This window comes from Bufo bufo, chromosome 2 (assembly GCF_905171765.1).
Source record: "Bufo bufo chromosome 2, aBufBuf1.1, whole genome shotgun sequence".
NCBI lineage: Eukaryota > Metazoa > Chordata > Amphibia > Anura > Bufonidae > Bufo > Bufo bufo.
The window spans coordinates 237,530,633-237,554,375 of record NC_053390.1 but is presented as its reverse complement, the minus strand read 5'-3'; the positions used below and the strand labels follow the sequence as shown (position 1 = coordinate 237,554,375).

General features: G+C 40.6%; 1 protein-coding gene across 1 annotated transcript in view; it reads right to left on the bottom strand.

Annotated features, from left to right (window-relative positions):
• MMP17 (matrix metallopeptidase 17) overlaps window positions 1-23,743 on the bottom strand; it is a 197,078-nt gene that overhangs the window by 39,257 nt on the left and 134,078 nt on the right. Inside the window, exons 2-3 of the mRNA XM_040420234.1 lie at window positions 6,261-6,393; window positions 174-303 (exon numbers count right to left, since the gene is read on the bottom strand). Coding sequence (XP_040276168.1) covers window positions 174-303; window positions 6,261-6,393 — 263 coding nt within the window. The remainder of the gene's footprint in view (window positions 1-173; window positions 304-6,260; window positions 6,394-23,743) is intronic.

Here is a 23,743-nt window from a genome sequence, read left to right as displayed (position 1 = left end):
ATTGTTGGCAGCAGAACACTGGATTACTCAGGATCCTAAGGAAAGTTGCCCAGCATCCGATGAACAAGCATTTGCTCATCCATTGCCTAATTGACTGCTCGATTATAAAAACCATTAGGGACCTTCATTGTTCCTGCATGATGTGACACAATAGAGATGAGTGTGCCTCTTACCTCCAAGACAAATTTCTCCTGCTCCACTTTGTCACCGCCTGGACATTCCGCTTCTTCCTGGCAGCCTCTGATTGGGACAGGTCAGGTAAAGAGCAGCGAGGGGTTTTCATTAATTCCAAGGTGGCCTCATCTGTATGTCAGAGGACAAAAACGCTTTCTAGTAAAGTAATTGTCTTTCATTATTCATTGTTAATCCTTTTGCTAGACATTGTATTTATTGAACAGCACTCAAGTTTAAAAGAAATGAATGGACTTCCTGAGGGATTTGTAGACTCCTACACCAGCGAAGTATTCATATAGAAATGCTTTTAGATAATTATAGGAGTGGCTGATTTTACATAGGTTATAGATTTATAAACAATAAAAGCTTGTTAACATCATTCATCGGTAGAAAAGACCTTCTGGTCAATGAATTTGGACTGTAAGACATGTTGAATTGTATTAGCATGCAGTACACATAATTACAGCCATGCAGAATGGGCTTCGGTAACTCAAGGACATCTTCTTATACACACTGTAACTTTACACATGGTAACAGCACCATTTTTGGCACCAAGACCCTATATTATTTATGTGAATTGACACTTAAAGGGAACCTGCCAGGTTGAACATGTTGTATGAGCTTCAGGCAGCATGTTATAGAGCAGGAGGAGCTGAGCAGATTGATATATAGTTTTATGGGGGGAAAAATCTGTAAAACTTGAAATTTATATATTTAAATTCCTGCTCATTCGGTGCTTTGAAGTCCAGGAGGCGGTCCTATCAGTGATTGACAGCCTTCCCTCCATGACTGTGTATACAGAGAGAGCTGTCAATCACTGATAGGACCGCCTCCTGGACTTCAAAGCCCAGAATGAGCTGGAATGTAAATGAATGAAATACAAGTTATACTGAATCATTTCCTACAAAACTATATATCAGTCTACTCAGCTCCTCCTGCTCTATAACATACTGCCTGCAGATTACATTGCATTTTTCATGTTGACAGGTTCCTTTTAAGTCTATGTATAGTCAATGCTACTGGATTCAGTATAATGAATACCTCCATAGCTGCACTTTTTGTCCAGCAGTGGTCTTTGATATGTTTTTGGCAAAGGGGACAAAGCTAGGGAAGAAGAGCTGAGGGAGAATATTCATGCCTGCACCCAACATATCAGTCCTCCTGGTTCACACAGAGAGGTAGATGGCTGTCAGGACTCTACTCAGATTTTTTTTTATTACTGTTACAGGGGACTACCTATAGTGTGTTGTAAAATGTACACTCCTGAAGCCTATAGGGACCATCCATTGACACTATAATATACAACCCATCTCAAAGCAGTAACATCTTACATGTTAGGCTACTTTCACACTCGCGTTTTGGGCGTATCTGTCATGGATCTGCAAAAACGGATCAGTTACAATATCACAACCGCATGCATCCATCATGAACGAAAGTAGCCTTACCCTTTACACTTATGATACACATACTACACAGTTTTAGATTTGTAGCTGAGTCAGTTGATTTTGCTTTAACAGGAAACAGAAAAGGTTTCATATGCATTATAAGGTTTCATATGCATTATATTAATGTAAAATACAGTATGAGAAATGCATAATGATGTTTTGTAGTGTATTGAGGAAGGACTACCATTAAAGCTATAGGTGGTGATATCTGTGAGACCAGATCCTACCACCAAAACAACAATGACTTATGTGTAGTCCTGTTGTATTTGTGATGTCACATCCTATCATAAAAGTAACAAAGCGGTTCTCCCAGACTTCAGTATTGACGACTTATCCAAATGAATGGGAGCAGTGCTGCTGGAACCAGGCACAGCCACTACATAGTAGATGGGGATGAGTAGTTCTGGTGCCTGGTTCCAGTTCTAGAACTTCTGCAAACATCTGATCGGTGGGGCTGCCGGGAGTTGGACCTCCGCCAATCTGATATTGATGACCTACCCTAAGGATAGGTCATCAATACCTAAGTCCAACAGAACCCCATTAATTACAAAGATGTGTCCTTCCTTATTCATCTTATTGGAAGGAAAGATGTGTGGCTTGAGATGAAAAGCTTTGTTATATATGTCTCTGTGTTGCCAGTTATTGCAGAGTCTCAAGAGTTTTATATTGTATTGAATTTGTTTTGTGAGCTATTGGGAGTCTGTTAATTCAATGAATGGTTAGGGGGCAGTGCTGACCACGAGATGTGGATGAAAACCACAGTCTTCAGCAGGGTGTATACCAGGGGAGCACTTCATTTACTGATTGGGGGCCACATTGTCAGATTGAACCAATTCGAGGAGGTCGAAGATAAAACCTAAAGGAGTATTATCAACTGAAATACTGCATTTATGGCATATTGAAAATACAGTATATACTATAAATGTCTGATTACACTTCCAGGCCTCCATCTAATGGGAGAACACATGACATATACATGTAAGCAGTCACAAGACACAGACATACATGTCTTTTACAGACGGTTAGGGGGCCACACAGAATGGTATCGAGGGATGCAGGTTGTGCACCCCTGGTCTAGACAGACTGCCACAAAATAGCAAATGTGCCATACTGTCTCATGCTGAATGGGAATCAGACGGAGGCTGTATTTTCCAACGAACATCAAAGAGGAACAACCACATTATTGTAAATTTGTCATTAATAATTGAGAGAATTTCTCTCCGAAGGGAATTCCGCAGAAAGGGAACTTGTGGAGCAGCTGCTGCCTAATCCGTCTACAAAGAGTATAAGAAAAATAAGGTGTTTACAGTGTTGGGTCCAACGTCGTCATGTCCATATATCCTTGTTACATACAGGATTATACACTCTGATGTATGTTTGACACATTGCAGAGGCAGAGCTGGTTGTAAGGAAAGTCGCTATGTCCTTAAAATGTCCTTTTAATTTTCCTGATAGTTTTCCTTAGGTTTACTGGTCCAGATTTTCGACATATTGGTCAAATATTTAAATTCAGTTTTATAACTATGTTTTCTGGACCAGGGGCTGCCATAACGGTACGGCCATGTGGTCAGGTTTTCTGATGCAGTTTTCAAGTCAAAACCAGGAGTGAATAAAAAAAAATAGAAGTTATATCTGTCCTTTATACTTTCTGTCCTTTAATTATTCATTTGTTTTCCAAACCTGGAAACCTGGACTAATGGGCATACCCTAAGAGTTACATACTTCAGCCATCCCAATTTAAAATGTTCCAGCCTTATTTCCCTAAACAAGCTGCAGTCCACAACATTGCTCGCAACTCAATATATTCCTGTGGACTGCAGCTGGAACTTGTCACCATGAAAATGCTGTCCCATCAACTGGGATTATGTGAGACCGCAGGAGGAGTTTCATGTAAAAAGATTGAAGACTATGTACACCTAAGTGGGCAATATTTTTAATGATTGCATTTTGGGCTAAAGATTATTTTTTTCAATTGGTCTTTATTAAAAATATTGAACCGTTCTGTCACAAAGGGATAACTGTTCATCTAGCTGTGTGAATTGTACTTTTTACTTTCACTTTGTGTCGGTCATCTAATAAACCTTATTTCTAAATTACTGAAAGGTCATAAACACTTATTTAAGCCACATTCTTATCAGTAAGATAAGAAGTGAGCTAGAATGAGTGTTTATAAGGTCAGAGATTCAGAGATAAGGAGCCTTCAGCTGAGCTGCCTGATGGAACAGAGTGAAAATTCTGATCCTGCTACTAGATAAACTTAAGGCTGCACACAGACAGGGGTTACATTTTTTTTTAATAAAGACCAATACATTTTTTTTTTAGCTAAAAATGAATACTAAGTAATAATAATAAAAAAGAATTGGCCACAAAGGTGTACACAGCTTTAAGTAAAACCTGTGAAGCCTCATTCACACGTTAGTGATTGACGGACGTGTGCTGTACATCACCATTCATTTTAATGTGTGTATTTACACATCCATGTTTTAGCATAGTCCGTGAGTCTGTGGTTTTAAACGGATGCATGCTGTTTTGTCCGTCTTCACGGATCCATCATGCCCATTATAGTCTATTGATCCGTGACAAACATGGACACAACACAGATGCCATCCATGTTTCATCCATGTTTCATGGACCATTAGAAGGAGATGCAATGAAAGTTCATTTTGAACTGCACAGTGCATGCTGTTTTAAATTGCATGTACAGACGCATCGTGGTGCAAGTATAAATGCTGCCTGTTAATTAGCAGTTATCCACATCATGTACAGCCAGCCTTAGGGTGCATTCACACAACCATAAGTGTTTACCGTCCATTGTGTGTTCTGCATTTTGCGGACTGCACATGGCCAGAACTATATAGAAAATGCTTATTCTTGTCTACGATTGCAGACAAGAATAGGACATGCTCTACATTTTTTGCAGGACAACGGATGCGGACAAAATGTGGACCCTGAATTACGGTTGTATGAATGCACCCTTATGCATACACGTCTTTATAAATGGATGCGTAGTTGATCACTTAAATTTTAAATGATGTGTTTATTTTCTATATTAATTTCTGGGATGGCATTTTAATAATGTTGTAAATGATTTCTAGTTATTACATATACAAGATTGGCAGGAATAAATTCACTATGGACGCTATTCTCATCCACATATTCAAGAGTTAATTACTTTCCAATTCCTGTTTCTCTGTTCTGCAAAAAAACGGATCCGCAACATGTTGGGGTGGGGGGTTTATGATCTTTCATTCAAACTCTATATACCGGTAATTAAAAATACTGCTAGGGATATTCACTTAATATTTTAATCAAATATGTGGGTGTGTGGGTAACACAATTTTAGATATTAATAATAAAAGTTTTATTACGGTGAGGTGGACATAACATACGGTATTTATCTGCACACTAACAATTTTAAATGGATTTACCTTCCTACCTTCCTAGAGCCTATTTTTTTTGTAAAATTTCTACGTTAAATGCAAGAGCTGATTCAAAGGGAATGGAAAATGCAAAGAAAGGACTTATACTTTGCCTTCCTGCTCAATCAATTTCTGGCTTTAGTGAAAAACAAAGTGTATTAAGACTGCGTTTGTGTTTCTGGGGTATGTTCACCTGGTAAAAATACATACTGGAAAAATCCAATATGATTTTGCTGTGGAATCTGCGGCAGAAACCTAAGACTGACCATTGGATTTCTGCCATGGTTTTGCTGATTGAATGCCACGGATCAGCCAGCACATTTAGTCCCATTCAATGAGCCAAATTTTCTCAGAAAAATGGCTTTGTGCACAAACTGTAAAGGCCCAATTACACTGCCTGATAATCCAGCCTGTACCCAGTTGCACGTTAATATTATTTCATATACAGTGAAATCTACTTATTTTCTCAAATATTCATCCGTTTCTGAGCCCACCAGTCATGTTTTTCTCGTTGGCTTCTTCCTTCCTCCATTGATTAGTGCAGTACTTTGCCTAGTTCTTGTGAATGAATGACAGGTTACAGACCTATTCTCTGTGCCTATTTTGTAGGCAAAAGCATATATTACTCCCTCCAACCTGGTGATCCAACACATTTGGCTACTTTCACATTTGCGTTGTTAATTCCGGTATTGAGATCCAGCAGAGTATCCATTTTGATTTTGCACATCAGGATCCATCCGTTCTGTTAGGATGCGGTTGTGTGAAATAAAAACGAAAAAAAAAAAGGTATCCGTCACTAAATACATTGAAAGTCAATTGGTGACGGATCCGTTTTTTTTAGGCTCCTAAAATAACCGATCCGTCACCATTGACTTACATTGTTTTCAGTGACAGATCCGTGTCCAGAAAACCACTGCAGAGTCTATTTAAAGGGGTTGTCCCAGAATGCAGACCTACACCCTATCCAAAAGATAGGTGAGTGGTGTCTGATTGATGGGAGCTCATCGCTATCTTTGGCGGCCCCATAGACTTTAGATGGAGCTCAGTGCACATGCTTGACCACCTCAAAGATGCCCTCACAAGATGTGTTAACGCATGTTCTCCAAGAGATGAAACTATTCCAAACAATTTCAACTACCATGGAAAACCAATTTCTCCATAAAGCGATGGTTCCCTGTGCATGGAGACATTTCAATCACTATATATATATATTAATTTGTACCTAGTATTCCAGTAGGCTTTAGCCCACCAAACTCTTGCATTGCCTTGATTGCTTTGGACAACTCTTCCTGTGTCTGCAGCTGTCCTGTAACTGGATCGGATGGAGGCAGATAGCCGAATCTAGTCAACCAGTCCTGCAGGAGATGGATTACAGAGAGAGAAAATGTAAAGGCTACCACACAGAGCAATCATATCAGAAGTAGATGAAAAATACATATTTCTTATAAATTGTGTAGACATTACACAGGATATCGGTATCTCGTTATCGACCTAGTTATTTATTGCCCCAAGCTTGCAGGTAAGTAAAGCATTGGGAAGGATAAGCAAAGAAATAGCTGGAATTGGAAGTAAAGCTTCACCATTAGCAAACTGCCTTTACCGCTATTCTCTTAGGTATCTATTAGCTGATCGTTCCCTTTATAAGAGGAGCTAGTTGGGGAAAATTGAAGAGCCAGCGCTGGAAAATCGAATTCTTTATCGCGTCTCTTCCCAGCAGAGTTAACAGAGTTAGGTATTGTGTATGGCGTCTGTAGTCTGTCAATAGGGAGATGGAAGGGGCTGCTGTGATGCCATTAGCCTTTTCCTCTCTCCAATGACAGAATACAGACTCCAAAGCTCTGAAAATGGCCCCTGGATTTTACCGACGGCAATAAGAAAAGCGGCTGTCGGATTTTTAATGGCGCTTCCTTCGCTCATTTATTGTATATTTTATTCCTTATGTGAAGAAGATTGGAAACAAATGTCATTCTGCTGCTGTCATGTCCACATCTCTCTATAGTCCCAGAACCTTTATCTAACTTCTGACTAAGATGACATTCTGGGCACTAACACAAGATTTCACAGGATTTTGAAGGGAGCTATTGAAGCCGGGCAGATCACTAAATGTTATAATGGAACATGCATATAAATGATTCCTTAATATTTGAATCACTAAGTATAGCCAGGGGTGAACTGAATATCAGAATATTTGGAATTGCCTGTGCTTTCCAATGGACTTGCTAATATGCTACAGAAGAGCGTAGTGATTTTACTTGCAGATCAAAAATCCTTTTATAAGTAGTAGACTGAATAAAAAACAGAATCATTTTTAAATTATGTCCATTAAAGGGGTCGTCTCCACTTCAGTAAATGACATTTATCATGTAGAGAAAGTTAATACAAGGCACTAACTAATGTATTGTGATTGTCCATATTGCCTCCTTTGCTGGCTGGATTCATTTTTCCATCACATTATACACTGCTTGTTTCCATGGTTACGACCACACTGCAATCCAGCAACGGTGGTCGTGCTTGCACACTCTAGGAAAAAGCACCGGCCTCTGCGCATTCCCATAGTCCCAGCCACCAGAGAGGCCAGCGCTTTTTCCTGTAGTGTGCAAGCACAGCCACCGATGATGGATTACAGGGTGGTCATAACCATAGAAACGAGCAGTGTATAATGTGATAGAAAAATGAATCCAGCCAGCAAAGGAGGCAATATGGACAATAACAATACATTAGTAAGTGCCTTGTATTAACTTTCTCTACATGATAAATGTCATTTACTGAAGTGGAGACGACCCCTTTATATTGTATATATGTATTTAGAAAAGCTGCAATTTAACAGTTTTTTTTTGTAGCATGCCTTTAAAAGGAAAATGTTAATATGTGGGCTTAGAGAAAATATGTTTGCATTTCTTCAATGTTTAAAGGTAATTACAGACACACACACTGTAATTATTCAGATCGAAAACTTGATAAGAGCGGTATTTAAAACTTCCATCCGCATATCAGTAATAATAATCTTTATTTATATGGCATATACTGCAGCACATTACAAACTGGAAGGCACTCGTACTAACAAAGTCCGACATTGTATAGTAACAAACTAATAAACAACAGGAGTGAGCGCCCTGCTGACAAGAACTTACAATCTATGAAGAAGTAGAGGTGACACAAAAGATAAAAAGTGCTTGTTTTGTAGAATGGTCCAGCCACCGACCATTCAATCTTCTGATGTTCTAGGTAGCCGAGAGTCAGACTCCCACTCATCTTATATCCTTAGGATAGATCATCAGTATTTAAGTTATAGAAAACCCCTTTAAGCTGATAATAAAATATGCTCATGTAGAAATACATCGGTCCATATTTAACTTTGGGCTGTGCTTGACGCTTTTGGTGCAATTTGATGTACCACATTTTAAACATATATGTGAAGCAATTAAGCTGAAAATACTAATCCACTGTGCCTTGCCTTCAAGGGGGCATAGCTTATCAGGCAAGGGGCCATGCCTGAAATGCAAAATTTTGCTCCAAAATTCCTTTGCAAGGTAAGCCAACCAATGGGTGGTAGAAAGTTAAGGTGGATTTAGATGAACCAATAGTCGTCCACAATGACTCGTTCCCGATAATCTGCCGCTGTATATGTGCCGCTGATCACCTGATGAACAAGCAAAACTCTCGTTCATCGGGTGATCCTGTCGTTCGCGCAGGCGCCCCAGTCATCCTTTCTAGGCAGCAGATTGTGCTGTCTAAACAGGAAGCTGCCGCCCCGAAACCATGATTCTGCTTGGGGAAGAGGGATTGCTATAGTGATCCTTCATCCTCATACTGTGAAGGAGATCGCTGCATGTAAATGCAGAGGTCTCCTTCACTGAACGAGTAGCCGACTATCGAGAAAGAACTCTTCCTTCTCGACAATCGGCCTCTCCATCAGCCCATCTAAACCCACCCTTAGATTAGACAGTCTAAGGCCTTTTTCACATGACAGTATGGCTTTTTCAGTGTTTTGCGGTCCGTTGTTTCCGTTCTGTTTTTCCGTTCCGTTTTTCCGTATGCCATATACAGTATACAGTAATTTCATAGAAAAAATTGGGCTGAGCATAACATTTTCAATAGATGGCTCCGCAAAAAACGATTTGAGGGCAATAATAGGACATGTTCTATCTTTTAACGGAACGGAAAAATGGAAATACGGAATGCATAAGGAGTACATTACGTTTTTTTCGTGGAACCATTGAAATGAATGGCTCCGTATACGGACCGTATACGGAACGCAAAAAACAGCCCGCAAAACGGAAAAAAAAAACGGTCGTGTGAAAGAGGCATAAGGATGCTCCAAATTTATCGTCCAGCATCAGCCACTGTGATAAATCTGGCAACTTTTTAGACTGCCTATAAAAGAGGATTTGTAAATTGACCCCTCTGTATTAAGCTGTGATCCCTAAGAAGGGATGTAAATAGAGGAAAGCCCACCATAAAGCTTGAAATGGGGCCCCACATAACACTTCCCCACCCCTAACTTACTGAGACAAATTTGCCCCTTCTAAAGCTGGGATTACACGGGTCAAGGAGCAGGAAGGAAGCGTGCCTTCCTGACAACTGGCTGCTGGTTCAGAGGGTGAAGCGCTGTATTTACATGCAGCAGTCACCTGCACAGTATGAGGACGAGGGGTCGCTATTGCGATCGCTAGTCCTCATACAGCTGCATTGCTTCTGGACTGCAGATCGATGTTTAGATGTTAAGATCTGCTGCCCAGAAACAATAATTTAGTTGCCTGCATGAATAAATGTTACACCAGATGAACAAGCGTTTCGCTCATTCGTTGGGTGATCGGCTGCACCTTTAGGCTACTTTCACACTAGCGTTCGGGGCTCCGCTTGTGAGCTCCATTTGAAGGCTCTCACAAGCTGCCCCGAACGGATCCGTCCAGCCCTAATGCATTCTGAGTGGATGCGGATCCGCTCAGAATGCATCAGTCTGGCACTGTTTGTCCTCCGCTCAGCAGGCGGACACCTGAACGCAGCTTGCAGCGTTCAGGTGTCCGTCTGGCCGTGCGGAGGCAAATGGATCCGTCCAGACTTACAATGTAAGTCAATGGGGACGTATCCGTTTGAAGTTGACACAATATGGCTCAATTTTCAAACGGATCCGTCCCCCATTGACTTTCAATGTAAAGTCAAAACGGATCCGTTTGCATTATCATGAACAAAAAAAATAATAATTTTTTTTTTTTTTTTTTTTTTGTTCATGGTAATGCAAACGGATCCGTTCTGAACGGATCTAAGCGTTTGCATTATAGGTGCGGATCCGTCTGTGCATATACCAGACGGATCCGACCTAAACGCAGGTGTGAAAGTAGCCTAACACGTGCAGATTATCAAGAACAAGCATTCGTAGGATCTACAGTCTTGCACCTGTTTATTTTTTTTTTAAAGATTATCTACTTTAAAATATAAAAGGTTTTTAAATAACTTGTAATTGTTCATCAGCTTTAGGCCCCTTTTAATCGGGCGTCGCGGATTTTGTCCGGATACGTTGCGGGTGCATTGCGGGAAACCAGCACGAGTGCGTGCGCAATTTCAGTCAGTTTTGTCTGCGATTGCGTTGTTCAGTTTTTTCCGCGCAAGTGCATAGTGTTTGAATGCGTTTTGCACGCGCGTGATAAAAAACTGAATGTGGTACCCAGACCTGAACCCGGACTTCTTCACTGAAGGTCAGGTTTGGGTTAGGTGTTTTGTAGATTTTATTATTTTCCATTATAACATGGTTCTTTAATACAGAATGCTAAGTAAAATGTCCCATGAGGGTTAAAATAATAATAAAAAAATTACTCACCTCATCCACTTGATCAAGTGGATGAGGTGAGTAATTTTTTTAAAAAATTTTTTAACCCTCAAGGGACATTTTACTTAGCATTCTGTATTAAAGAACCATGTTATAATGGAAAATAATAAAGTGAATGGACCGCCACATCATCTCCTTAGCAACCATCCGTGAAAGTTGCAGAGCATCCGCACTTGCTTGCGGATGCTATGTGATTTTCACGCAGCCCCATTCACTTCTATGGGGCCTGCGTTGCGTGAAAAACGCAGAATATAGAACATGCCGCGATTTTCACCCAACACACAAGTGATGCGTGAAAAACATTGCTCATGTACACAGCCCCATTGAAATGAATTGCACCCGTGCGGAATTCTCGCTTGTATGAAAGGGGCCTTAGACTTCCATTTCCAAGCCTCACAATTCCTGAATCTGTCATTGAAATCAGACATCATACAGTTCATGACACTGTTTTTCCCCATTCATTATTCCAATTACATAGTAACATAGTTTGTTCAGCTGAAAAAACAAGACATCTGTCCATCCAGTTCGGCCTGTCACCCTGCAAGTTGATCCAGAGGAAGGCAAAAAAAAACCCTGTAAGGTAGAAGCCAATTTTCCTCATTTTAGGGGAAAAGAAAATCCTTCTCGACTCCAATCAGGCAATCATAATAACTCCCTGGATCAACGACCCCTCTCTAGTAGCTATATCCTGTAATATTATTACACTCCAGAAATACATCCAGGCCCCTCTTGAACTCTTTTACTGAACTTACCATCACCACCTCCTCAGGCAGAGAGTTCCATAGTCTCACTGCTCTTACCATAAAGAATCTTCTTCTATTTTGCATGAAACCCTTCTTTCCTCCAGACGCAGAGGATGTCCCTCGTTACAGTCCTGGGTATAAAGAGGTGATGGGAGAGATCTCTGTACTGACCCCTGTTCTGTTAGATTTCAATCTGGCAGCTGTTGTAGACTTCAGTCTAAACACACGGACTGTTAAATTCCACCCTAAAATCTTCCTAATTAGACAGGAACAGAGGGCAAATATTAAACCTTGTCACCAGAACATGAAACAAGCTCTCGTGTCTAGTATGTGACTTGTCACCTTTGGTTCCTGAAGTTTAATGTGATACTGTATATGTGACATAGACAGTCATTGATTGAATTACAGGGAAGCGCTCATCTGACCCTGGGAATCACAGCATTATCAACGACTGGGACGCTGTGCCCCCCAAAGAAAAAGGAGCATTGTTTCTATGAATTACCCCATTCTCCCAGTTGGCTACTATTTGTTCCACCCATGATAGCACCTCTTTCCTCCCAACTTTTAAAATATTTGTTCTTCCACTAAAGGTAAACCACAGAAGTATGAACAATACTTTTTGACTGTGATCCCCCACAGAAATGCTGATGTGACCTGGTGCTGCATCATGTGATGGTAGTATGCAATTTTATTATTCTATCCAGGCTGTAATGTATAGTTATTTTTTTTAAAATACATTATATATGCATGTACAGATATAGCAGATCTAAACTTAAGTGAGATATCATGTCTCACCGTGGTATCATGACACAAAGGCCATTAAAAAAAGGTAATTAAAGGGAACCTGTCATCATCTTTATGCTGCCCATACTAACGGCAGAATAAAGTAGAGACAGGTGAGTTGATTTCAGCGGTCTGTCCTTTATAAGTTCAAAGTAAGTGGTTGCCGAGAACCAACATCACAATCCTTGCAGACTGGGCCTGGAAAAGAGTCACGGCCACCTGAGAAGAGTCATGGTTATCCATGAATTCCTGCTCTCCCTGCCCACCTGCTGATGACTGACCGTCTTCTACCTAGTTTTCTCCCTTTCTCTCTGGGAGAGAACTGCCAACCATCAGCAGATCGGAGGGGAGAGCAGGAGATAAGGAATAACCAGGACTCTTCTCAGGTAGATTTGACTCTATTCCAGGCCCGGGCTGTAATGATTATGATGCTGGTTCTCAGCAACCACTGACTTTTAGCTCATGAGTGACACATCGCTGAGATCAGCATTTCTGTCACTAATTTATGCTGCCCTCAGTGAGGTCAGCATAAAGTTGATGACAGGTTCCCTTTAATATTTTCTTGGGATTGTTTACTTAATGTGTTGAGTCAAGATGTGTAAATTGCTCATGTGACTTCATGGGACAATGTGTAGCATGATTACATGTAACTGTCACACACTGCCTACTGCTGTGTAGCCCCAGCATCCTTTATACTGCCGTCATGAGTGCATTCAGTCATTCAGGTGCTAATATGAGGTGGTTGTTGAGTATTTATTTTAATGTTGGCAGTGTGCACCTGGGAAGAGTCATGTGCTACCAGAGAAGAGGCCAGCTTGTTCATGAGATCCCACCTGACGATGATTGACAGTTCTCTCCTAGGGAGAAAACTAATGATAGAACTGTCAGTTATTGGTGGGTGGGGAGAGAGGAGCTCATGAATAAGCTGGACTCTTATCTGGCAGACTGTGACTCTTCCCAGGGGTGCGCTGCCAGCATTAGACTGTAAGTCTTCAGCAACCACCTCATATCAGCACATTAATTTAGGCCTCCTTCAAAGAAGAAAGGGTGCAAATGAGCTCCTAACGAGATCTGCCTCTAATGCCACCAGATGTAAGGCAAATTTCTTAAGTCAATGTTCGACCCATTAAATAGGCCTTGAGACATGACTCGGATAATAAATAAGCCAGCATCTCATCTGCAGTGGTGCTGGCTTATTTATGATCAGAGTCATGTCTCAAGGCCTATTCAAAGGGTCGAACATTGACTTATATTATAGCTGCCTTACATCTGGTGGCATCAGAGGTAGAGCTTGTTAAGAGCTCATTTGCATCCCTTTCTTCCCAGAATTCCATGGAGGAATTCCAGAAGCATGTATGGCCTATAAGTCTCCTCAGGATGAAAGCGCTCTCAGTAAAAAGAGATAGTATCCCCCAAATCTATGCCTCCTTCAGTAATGGCAGCATAAAGCATGTGACATGTTCCCTTTAAAAAGAACAGAAGGTAGAGATGTTGGACTGAAGTAAAAGATTCAGAAGAATCTGATTTTACTGATCCATTAATTTATTCAGATTAAACTAAGCAGAAGTAGAATATGTGAAAAAGACTGATCGTTTTCACGCTATGGTGAAAGAAATATGTGTATTGTAGAGATTAAAAGGAGGAAAATGCTGAAATTGAAATGTAGAGGCTAGGAAGATCAGAGAGCGACAAGCAGCAGGATGGGTGCATTGAAATGACAGAAGTTATCCCCCCCATAAAGGAAGAAATGGATGTGTAAGATAGCTGTAATATTAATGGCTGAATCTGACTAAAGGCTATGGACACCTTCGAGGCAATTTTTATAATTGAATTTTACTTATTTTGGGATTAAAATAATGTTTTCAATTAATTGGTCTTTATTATACATTTTCAGCAGTTTTGGGGATACAGGGGTTAAAATGAGGTCAGGAGATCAGAGATAAGGCTTCACATGAGCCTGTCAGCAGGGACTGAGAAATGGTACTCTGCAAGCAGTCTGATTTTTAAACCCTGTATCAACAAAACTGCTGAAAATCTTTCATAACGACTAATTGAAAAATGAGTAAAATGCAATCATAAAAAAAATATGCCCTGCAGGTGTCCATAGCCTTTAAGTAAAACGTTGGACACTGCAGATGCCTCCAATGTAGCACCGTGTGGATGAAGGGTTGATGTCCCTGCAGTTACACCACAAATCTCAGTTTTATTTCTAGCACAGCTGACGGGGGACACGCTGCAGTCCCTGGAGGTTCTTTGATTCCTCCCTTTCCATAATAAATTCAACAAAAATTTGTATTACAGAAAGCTTTTGAATACCCTTTCATCTCACATAAAATATCCTGTTCTCTTGTATCTGCCCTTCTACTGACTCAACCAAAGATTCTTACACTTCAGAATGATTTACTTGGAATATTTCCGCCTTCGCTCTTTGGTTTTAGTGTCAACATAAAGATAAATGTTAAATGCATATTCCAAAAAAACAAAATTAGAATCCAAGGGCACTGAACCAGTTCCGGTTATAAAGAGCGCTCCCCTCTGTACATCAGTGTGCTGCACTGGGGGGAGGACTATGGAGGTTATGATACAGATTCAGTGAGAGCCTTTAATACATACACATAACTGTTATGTGATTGACATTATTATCCTGCAAAAACCAATGCTAAATGGATGACTCTTCCATTCTATCGATTATGCCCGTTATCTGCACAATTACCGAAATTTACATGAAAAACTGCGTGACCTGTGTGAGGTTCGATAACTATGGCTTCTTTCTTCCAGACACAGCCCATTGCTTTCCATAGGCTTCAAGTGAATGGATCAGAGCTCCTATACCACATATGCCATGGACAAGGGTGGCATGGTTCCTGAAGGAAGGCAGCCATTTTTTAATCACATAACTTGCATAGACTGGAGCCGTAAAGCCACAGTTTTAATATGTTGACTGCACTAGATTCCCTGTTTGTTCATACATTTGTAGGCTTCCTTATACATCTCAGGGATAGAAATGTTTTGAGTTTCAACTGGAATTGCACGTAATTAGCCATCAATTGAAAAAGACTAGGATTATTTATGCAAATCAGGTTTTTATGTTAAACTTTTTTTTTACATTTTTGATTTTTCAAAAACAAATTTAATGTCACTATCCATATTTGAAATAAATAATCCTAAAATCATGCAGTTTTCTCACTCTCCACTAAGGTCAGGACATCCTGTTTAGAGATATGCTTTCTAGCAGCCACATGGGCCATAATCACAATGGACCTCATTGACGTGTCATGTGACCTGTGCAGAGGTCATTGTGCAGGGAGGAAGGAGTAAATAAGTTGTGACAATCACCTATTCTGAATGTGTTATCTACACAGAGGTGTTACCTGTCATTCTAATCCTGCCTGTGATGATGAGATGACTGCTGACAAGTGACCACTACAGACCAGGAAGGGGCAGTGGCCAGTGGGAAAATTACAGAATTTTTGCATTTTTTTTAAAGATATATAGTGACATGGAAAACTTAAAACAAATTCTAAAATTTGCTGATGACACATTCCCTGTGTAACTGAGATTTGCAAATTCTGTATGAAACAAAATGCAAAATGCAACTATATAGCTGCAGAGATTTGTAATGTTTTCTGTTTTCTGACATCTGAATTGGATAACATACGGTAAATAAATTTAAGGTAGTTTCTTTTAAAGGGGTGACTGGTATCAGCGCTGACTTATCCCCACGCGTCCCATGACTCATCAGTGACGTGCTGCTTGGGGACATGTCACCGTTGAGTCCTGCCATTAGCTGCTGCAGTGCACATGACCCTGTCTATCTGAAAGTTTAAAGGGGTTGGCCACTTAACGGCTACTCTTGATCAATGTGTATGTTAAATGATTATATGACATTTAGGGTCCATTCACATGTCCATAAGTGCGAATCCGCAAAACACGGACACTGGCAATGTGCATTCCGCAATTTGCGGACCGCACATCGCCGGCACTAAAATAGAAAATGCCTAATCTTGTCCGCAATTGCGGACAATAATAGGACATGTTCTATTTTTTTGCGGAGGTGTGGATTCGCAAATGCGGATGCGGACAGCACATTCCAGCCCCATTGAAAATGAATGGGTCTGCACCCCTTCCGCAAAATTGCGGAACGGATGCGGACCCCTTTTAGGGACGTGTGAATGGACCCTTACTAGCATAGTCTTTGTTGATATTCTGTGGCATTTTCTATATTTCTTAAGGTATTCACCCTTGTTGGCCATGTCCTTTGTGCTGTCCACACAGAGACCTTGTCCATAAAATGGCTGCTGATGAAGGGTCATGTGAACAGGAAAATGACTGTCTCCTCCATTCAAATACAATACACCTGCACTAAATCCTCAAAATTGCGAGTGCAGATGGCAGATGTGATATATTTGAGTGGAGGAGACTGAGTGATGTGTCTGAAGTTATTTTTGCCTGGTCAGATGACCCTTCATCAACGGCCATCTTATGGACAGGACCACTTTGTGGACCCCACAGAAGATTTACCTAACCAGGGGACATGATTTATGAAATAAAGAAAACAGCACATCTTACTTGCACATTGGTCAAAAGTGGCCAGAAAGTGGCCAACCCGTTTAAAGATAGGGACCAGAAGAACAGTGAAGAGAGCCATGGAGCCGGAACCGAGAGGTGGGGACCAAGTGAGTATGGGTTTTTCCACAGCTTCTGCAGGCAGGGGCAGAAATGAAAAAAAAAAAATAAATAAATAAATTTGAAAACCTATTTAAAGTGTAAGTCAGCAAACCCTTTTTCTTTGTACACACTATATTATGTGTGCCGCTTATACAAATGTATAACGGTATTCCTGTGGAACACTGTGTACCAGGTAAAGATCTCTGTGCTCTGATCTGACAACGGTTTCTGCTGCAGAGACGGCAGAGAAATAGCTGCTTGGGGTCAAGTGCAACATCAGTAAGCACTCAGCCTCTGCCCTAAGGATTTCCAGGATCCAGGGCAGCCGCTTTCATTCACTTCTCATGACAGATGGGAGCACTGGGTTCCCAGTACACAAAGACAATCAGTTATGACATGCAAGTCGCTGACTGATCACCTTTTACTTCTACCTGTCACCTCATGTCTGAAATAACATTTATGGAAGACGTGAGCGCACCGTTTGACTGTTGGACTATTTCGTAATCCACAGGAACGTTCTCAGTTTTTATGACAGTTTAGTTGCTGGTAGAATTGCAAAGTGAAGGGAACAGTTGAATTACCATGAAGCCGGAGAGACGGACATTAAGAAGGACAGGGTTTACTTTACTACATGCAGGCTCTTAGGGATATTAGTAGATGGCCCCGTTTTATTGAGGATGGAAGGCAGGACAAGGTGTGCTACGGATCGAAGGATGATACTTCTGTATGACACTACCATTTATACATAAATGAATGTTACACACGCAAACCTTACAGGCCTGGTAATGGGCGATTAATGGCTGAATCACTGCTCAATGACAAGGAATCAAGTCAGGAAGGAAACATTCTGATTCCCTGCTTTAGCTTCATGGTCCCTGACAGAGTCCTGATGGACCACCTCATAGTTTGAGGGGTCTGTTGGGTGCCCATCATATGACAGATCCGGCACTGCTGTTTTTTGTTTTATCTGTTCTTTGAACAGAGCAGAAAACCAGAAAAAAAGGCAGATGTGAACATAACCTAGAGGAGCTTGTCTAGCCATTGGCCGGGTGCCTCGCCTTCTTTTGACCTTCATCATTTGACCTTCAAACACTTGGACCCTAGTAGTTGGTAGGATCTGGATTTAAGGGTCCTCTTCCATAACACTTTTCTAGAGGGGCAGGGTAGAGTCAGGCTCAGACTGACCCACTGGGGTACAGGTGAATCATCCGGTGGGCCCCTAGTCTGCCACCCCGGCACAAGTGGCACATAACACCGTACACTTACTGCACTTTATATAGATATATATATAGTCAATGTACAGCACCTCAACCAGCCTATGTTCATATAACAAACTTGATAGATTATTAAAGAAACTCCCCGGATATTATTGTAGACACTATCAGAGCTGAGATGACTTCTAGGTATAGAGGAAAGCTAGCCAGTATCCTCTTCTCCCCAGGACCTACCTTCTCAAAGTTCCTGCAGGGACCCCCATATTCAATCATCTGGTAGCATCTCGCTGCTGTGTGAGCTGGTAATATTTGAATGTATCCGTACCGTGGGCCCCCAAAATAAATGTAACTGGTGGGCGCTAGGCACCCCAGTCTGACATTGGGTAGAGTTGTGGTGGTAATTTCATTTCAGAGAGCACAAACAGCATATAGGCTGTACATAGATGAAAATGCAAATATAATGCTAAGCATAAATCCCCTAATGGCGTTACCTCAGTACCTTTACCCTGCAAGCATTTTAGAGATTTACGGTCCCGGATTGCCAATACATTTTATACATTTATCACAGAACACATTTAGGCTACGTAATGAATATACAAAAGGAACAGAATGACTGATGGCTGTCAACAGGCTTAGTTTTCTAGGAATATAAATGTATTTTGCATGGTAACATAGTGATAAGTAAGCAGAACATTCCTGAAGTTAGAGCATAATTTCAACCAGTTTTTTTACCCTGAGACGTCTCTGTGCAGCGGGCTCCTGGGAGAAGCGGAATGATAAGTGTTATACATCACAATGAGTCTCATATTTGCATAGTATGTTTGCTTCTAAGAACTCTGGTGAAAGGACTGATGCATAGCCAATTGTGAATGCATATCACAGGAGCATTGCATTTGATGGCAGATAAGAATCTAATAACCCATCCAGGCTGCTGATTTTTACCTAGCCGATTTGCAATCTAGAACTCACTAAATCCATGTTCGGCATAATGTTATGTCCATTTGAAACATTTCTTAACATCTTCTTGTAATACATTTCTATGTTTCCACAGTCTTCTGAGGTCGGCAAATCATTTTTCTGTTTCGCTAGTAATGCTGCTCTCTTCAACTGCTTCATTCACTGTAACATTTAAAGGTGTAGCTATGAGAGTATGTGTGTGTTTGTGTGTTTGTGTGTGTGTGTGTGTGTGTGTGTGGGGGGGGGCAGGCGATGTGGGGGTGCCAATGGGCCCGAAAGTACACAGATCTAATAGGCTGCAAAAAGTCCAATTGGATCCAGCGAGTAAAATGAAGAGATTTTTATTTCTCCCATTAAAAATACAAGTAATAAATCCTCCTACATAACAATCAACGCGTTTCAACCTTCAAAAGGTTTTCTTCATAGATTCATAGTATAACAATATTCAGCCACAGATGTGTTACTGATTTAAATACAAGGTGTGAGATCACATGACAGACCAGCAACTGTCATAAGGAAAAACAGAATTCAGAGTAAAGATCCAAAAAGCTTCCATTTCTAAGAGCAATTTTTTAAAATCTCCCCCTCTTTTATGTAGTTTCACTTTTTCTATACCAGTTATTTCAAGAGAAGCTACTGTGTTGTTCTACAAAATGCTTGGATCCTCCAGAGATGTTAAAAAGCTTCTGTCACCCCACTAAACTATTTATTTTTATTTTTTGTGTACTTATAATCCCTATCCTGCGATATATATATACATTATGTTATTAATCATTTTCGTTCAGTAGATATGTCAAAAAACATACTTTTATGATATGCTAATTACCTGTCTACCAGCAAGTAGGGCGGCTACTTGCTGGTAGCAGCCGCAGAAAACCGCCCCCTCCTCGTGTTGAATGACAGGGCCAGCCGCGATCTCCTCCTCCGACTGGCCCTGTCAGCATTTCAAAAATCGCGCGCCTGTGTTGATTCGGCGCAGGCGCTCTGAGATAAGGAGGCTCGCCTCCTCAGCACTCCCTCAGTGCGCCTGCACCGATGACGTCTTCTCTTTCGGTGACGTCATCGGCTGAGGCGCACTGAGGGAGTGCTGAGGAGGCGAGCCTCCTTATCTCAGAGCGCATGCGCCGAATCAACACAGGCGCGCGATTTTTGAAATGCTGACAGGGCCAGTCGGAGGAGGACATCGCGGCTGGCCCTGCCAATCAACAGGAGGGGGCGTTTTTTTGCGGCTGCTACCAGCAAGTAGACGCCCTACTTGCTGGTAGACAGGTAATTAGCATATTATAAAAGTAAGTTTTTTGACATATCTACTGAACGAAAATGATTAATAACATAATGTATAGATATATCGCAGGATAGGGATTATAAGTACACAAAAAAAAAAATGAGTTTAGTGGGGTGACAGAAGCCCTTTAAGATTCTTGTTCTTTTTGGTGATATAATTTAGATGTTCAAGAAACCGTACCTTCAATTTCCTAGTAGTGCTACCTATATATACTAAATTACAATGTGTGCATGTAATCATGTAGATGACACCTTCCGTATTACAGTTTATATCATTTTTTATTTGATATTTTATTACTTTTTGAGTATGTGAAATTTCCTTTGTTGAATGAACATACCGGTAAGTGCAAGTTTTGCATGGGTGATTACCACAAGGGTAAAAACCTAAATGGGAAAGCCATGTTGTTGGTTTTGCAATATCAGTTTTTAAGTCGCTGGGTGTGATTTTTTGACCTATTGGGGCCTTCCTATAAGATACTCTATAGCCCTCAGATAAAATCTGATGTCATTGGTATTGGTATTGGTATATATTTATGAAATAAAGTGCGTACTTGATAGTATACTGTAAGGTAACTGTCGGTATGGATTTATTGATATTTCTATTCCGTTCTTTTGTTTAAAGCTCTTGTCGCATCATTTTATTTACTCTGACATTAGCCTGTTTTAACATCCGATGCCAGTGTCTTTTGTTTAGTGTTCACTTCAGATTGGTAAGTTTCTTCAGTGCTGCAATTACATTTAGCTCTAATTAATTCACATGTGGGAATAGCCTTTAAAGTATGTTTCAGATGATAAGTATTTGCATGAAGAACTGTATTACCCGAAATGGGTTTTCTATATGTAGCTGTGATGATCGTTTGATCTGGTATACCCTGCAATTTAAGATCTAAAACTGTAATTCCATGTTCATTAACATTGTGAGTGAATCTGAGTTTACATTTGTTATTGTTCAAATAGGATATGAACAGGCTACACGGCAGATACATCTCCCTGCCATATAAATAGCAGGTCATCGAAGTATCTGCCATACCACCTGATATTGTTTAAATAAGGGTTGTTCTCATTATAAATATAGATTAATTCCCAATATGCCATAGCCAAATTGGCTAGGGAAGGGGAATATTTCACACCCATCGGGACACCAGTTTTTTGTAAAAAAAACTTTTTATCAAAAAAGAAAAAATTATTCCTGATTAAAAAAGTAGTGACTTCTAACATAAATTGTATAAGATCAAATGTATAATTACTATATTCTTTTAAATGAAATTCCAAGGCTTCCAGTATGAAGTTATGTGGTAATGAGGGATATAAAGCTGTTACATCGCAGCTGAGCCACCAATTGTTATGTTTTCAGATTTTATGTTATACATTATATAATAACTCCTTTGTCTCCTATAAATAGCCCAGTACTCTGCACACTAATGCGGTTGTAGTAGATTGTCTAACCATGCTCCCAAATTTTCACCTAGGGATCCCACCCCTGAGACAATAAGTCTTAATGGGGGGGAAGATCCCCTTGTGAACCTTCTGGAGCCCATAGACTATAGGTGTAATAGGTTCACTAATCATTTAAAAAATCACTCTGTTTTTGGCTGATGATCCACAATGCTAAACCTTCAGATAATATTGTTTTTGTTTTAATAATATTTGATAAGAATCATCAGTTAAAATTTCATATATGTCTGATTGACCTAACATACTCATGATTTGTTGTTTATACTGTAGCGTGTCATCACAACTACAGCCCCCCCTTATCAGCCATTTTAATGGTGATAGAGGTTTCATTTTGTAATTGTAATAATGCATGTCTTGTAGCTGTTCATAAGTTGTAATGGACAGCCGCATTGAGAATATAAATTCTTGATTTATCTGATCATGACTGTTTGGAATTTGTCCATGGATTCAACTCTTGATTGAATTGGGTAGAATCCCCAATTAGTTGTTTTAAGATCCAAGAACATATTCACACTTGAAATTAATTGTTGCAACACATCATCCAATTTTTCCAAATTTATAACAGATAACTGCTCTAAAAATTCCATATCTTGATATTGTGGGGACTCGCTCTGGTAAACAGGATTAGCGGACGCAGTATAGAGGCAACAACAAGTTCTTTGGATCAAAACAGTTCAGTGTTTTATTCACACTTTAGGCAAGTGACAAAACAAACAGTTATATTCAAACAAAAAGTCACCCTGCGGTGTTGGTGGTAATTCACACCATGCGGCAGTTCTGCCTCAAAGAGTCCTTGCTGACAGCAGCACCAACCTGTTTTCACGCCAAACAGATAGCAAGCCTTCATCCAGACACCAGGCTCCCAGATCACAACACAGAGACCTGGCTTCTGAGCCCAGCTGCCTATTTAAGGACAGCCAGGTGCTGCCAACACTCGGATGGGCATTTAAAATCCGCTCCGGTATTTGACCTCACCTGGCTGTAAATCAGCCCAGCAGCACTTGCTGGGAGGAAAATACCTGTTTTCCCAGACCAAACCTGTCACTGTGTCCCAATATACAGTCGTGGCCAAAAGTTTAGAGAATTACATAAATATTGGAAATTGGAAAAGTTGCTGCTTAAGTTTTTATAATAGCAATTTGCATATACTCCAGAATGTTATCAAGAGCGATCAGATGAATTGCATAGTCCTTCTTTGCCATGAAAATTAACTTAATCCCAAAAAAAACTTTCCACTGCATTTCATTGCTGTCATTAAAGGACCTGCTGAGATCATTTCAGTAATCGTCTTGTTAACTCAGGTGAGAATGTTGACGAGCACAAGGCTGGAGATCATTATGTCAGGCTGATTGGGTTAAAATGTCAGACTTGACATGTTAAAAGGAGGGTGATGCTTGAAATCATTGTTCTTCCATTGTTAACCATGGTGACCTGCAAAGAAACGCGTGCAGCCATCATTGCGTTGCATAAAAATGGCTTCACAGGCAAGGATATTGTGGCTACTAAGATTGCACCTCAATCAACAATTTATAGGATCATCAAGAACTTCAAGGAAAGAGGTTCAATTCTTGTTAAGAAGGCTTCAGAGCGTCCAAGAAAGTCCAGCAAGCGCCAGGATCGTCTCCTAAAGAGGTTTTAGCTGCGGGATCGGAGTGCCACCAGTGCAGAGCTTGCTCAGGAATGGCAGCAGGCAGGTGTGAGCGCATCTGCATGCACAGTGAGGCAAAGACTTTTGGAAGATGGCCTGGTGTCAAGAAGGGCAGCAAAGAAGCCA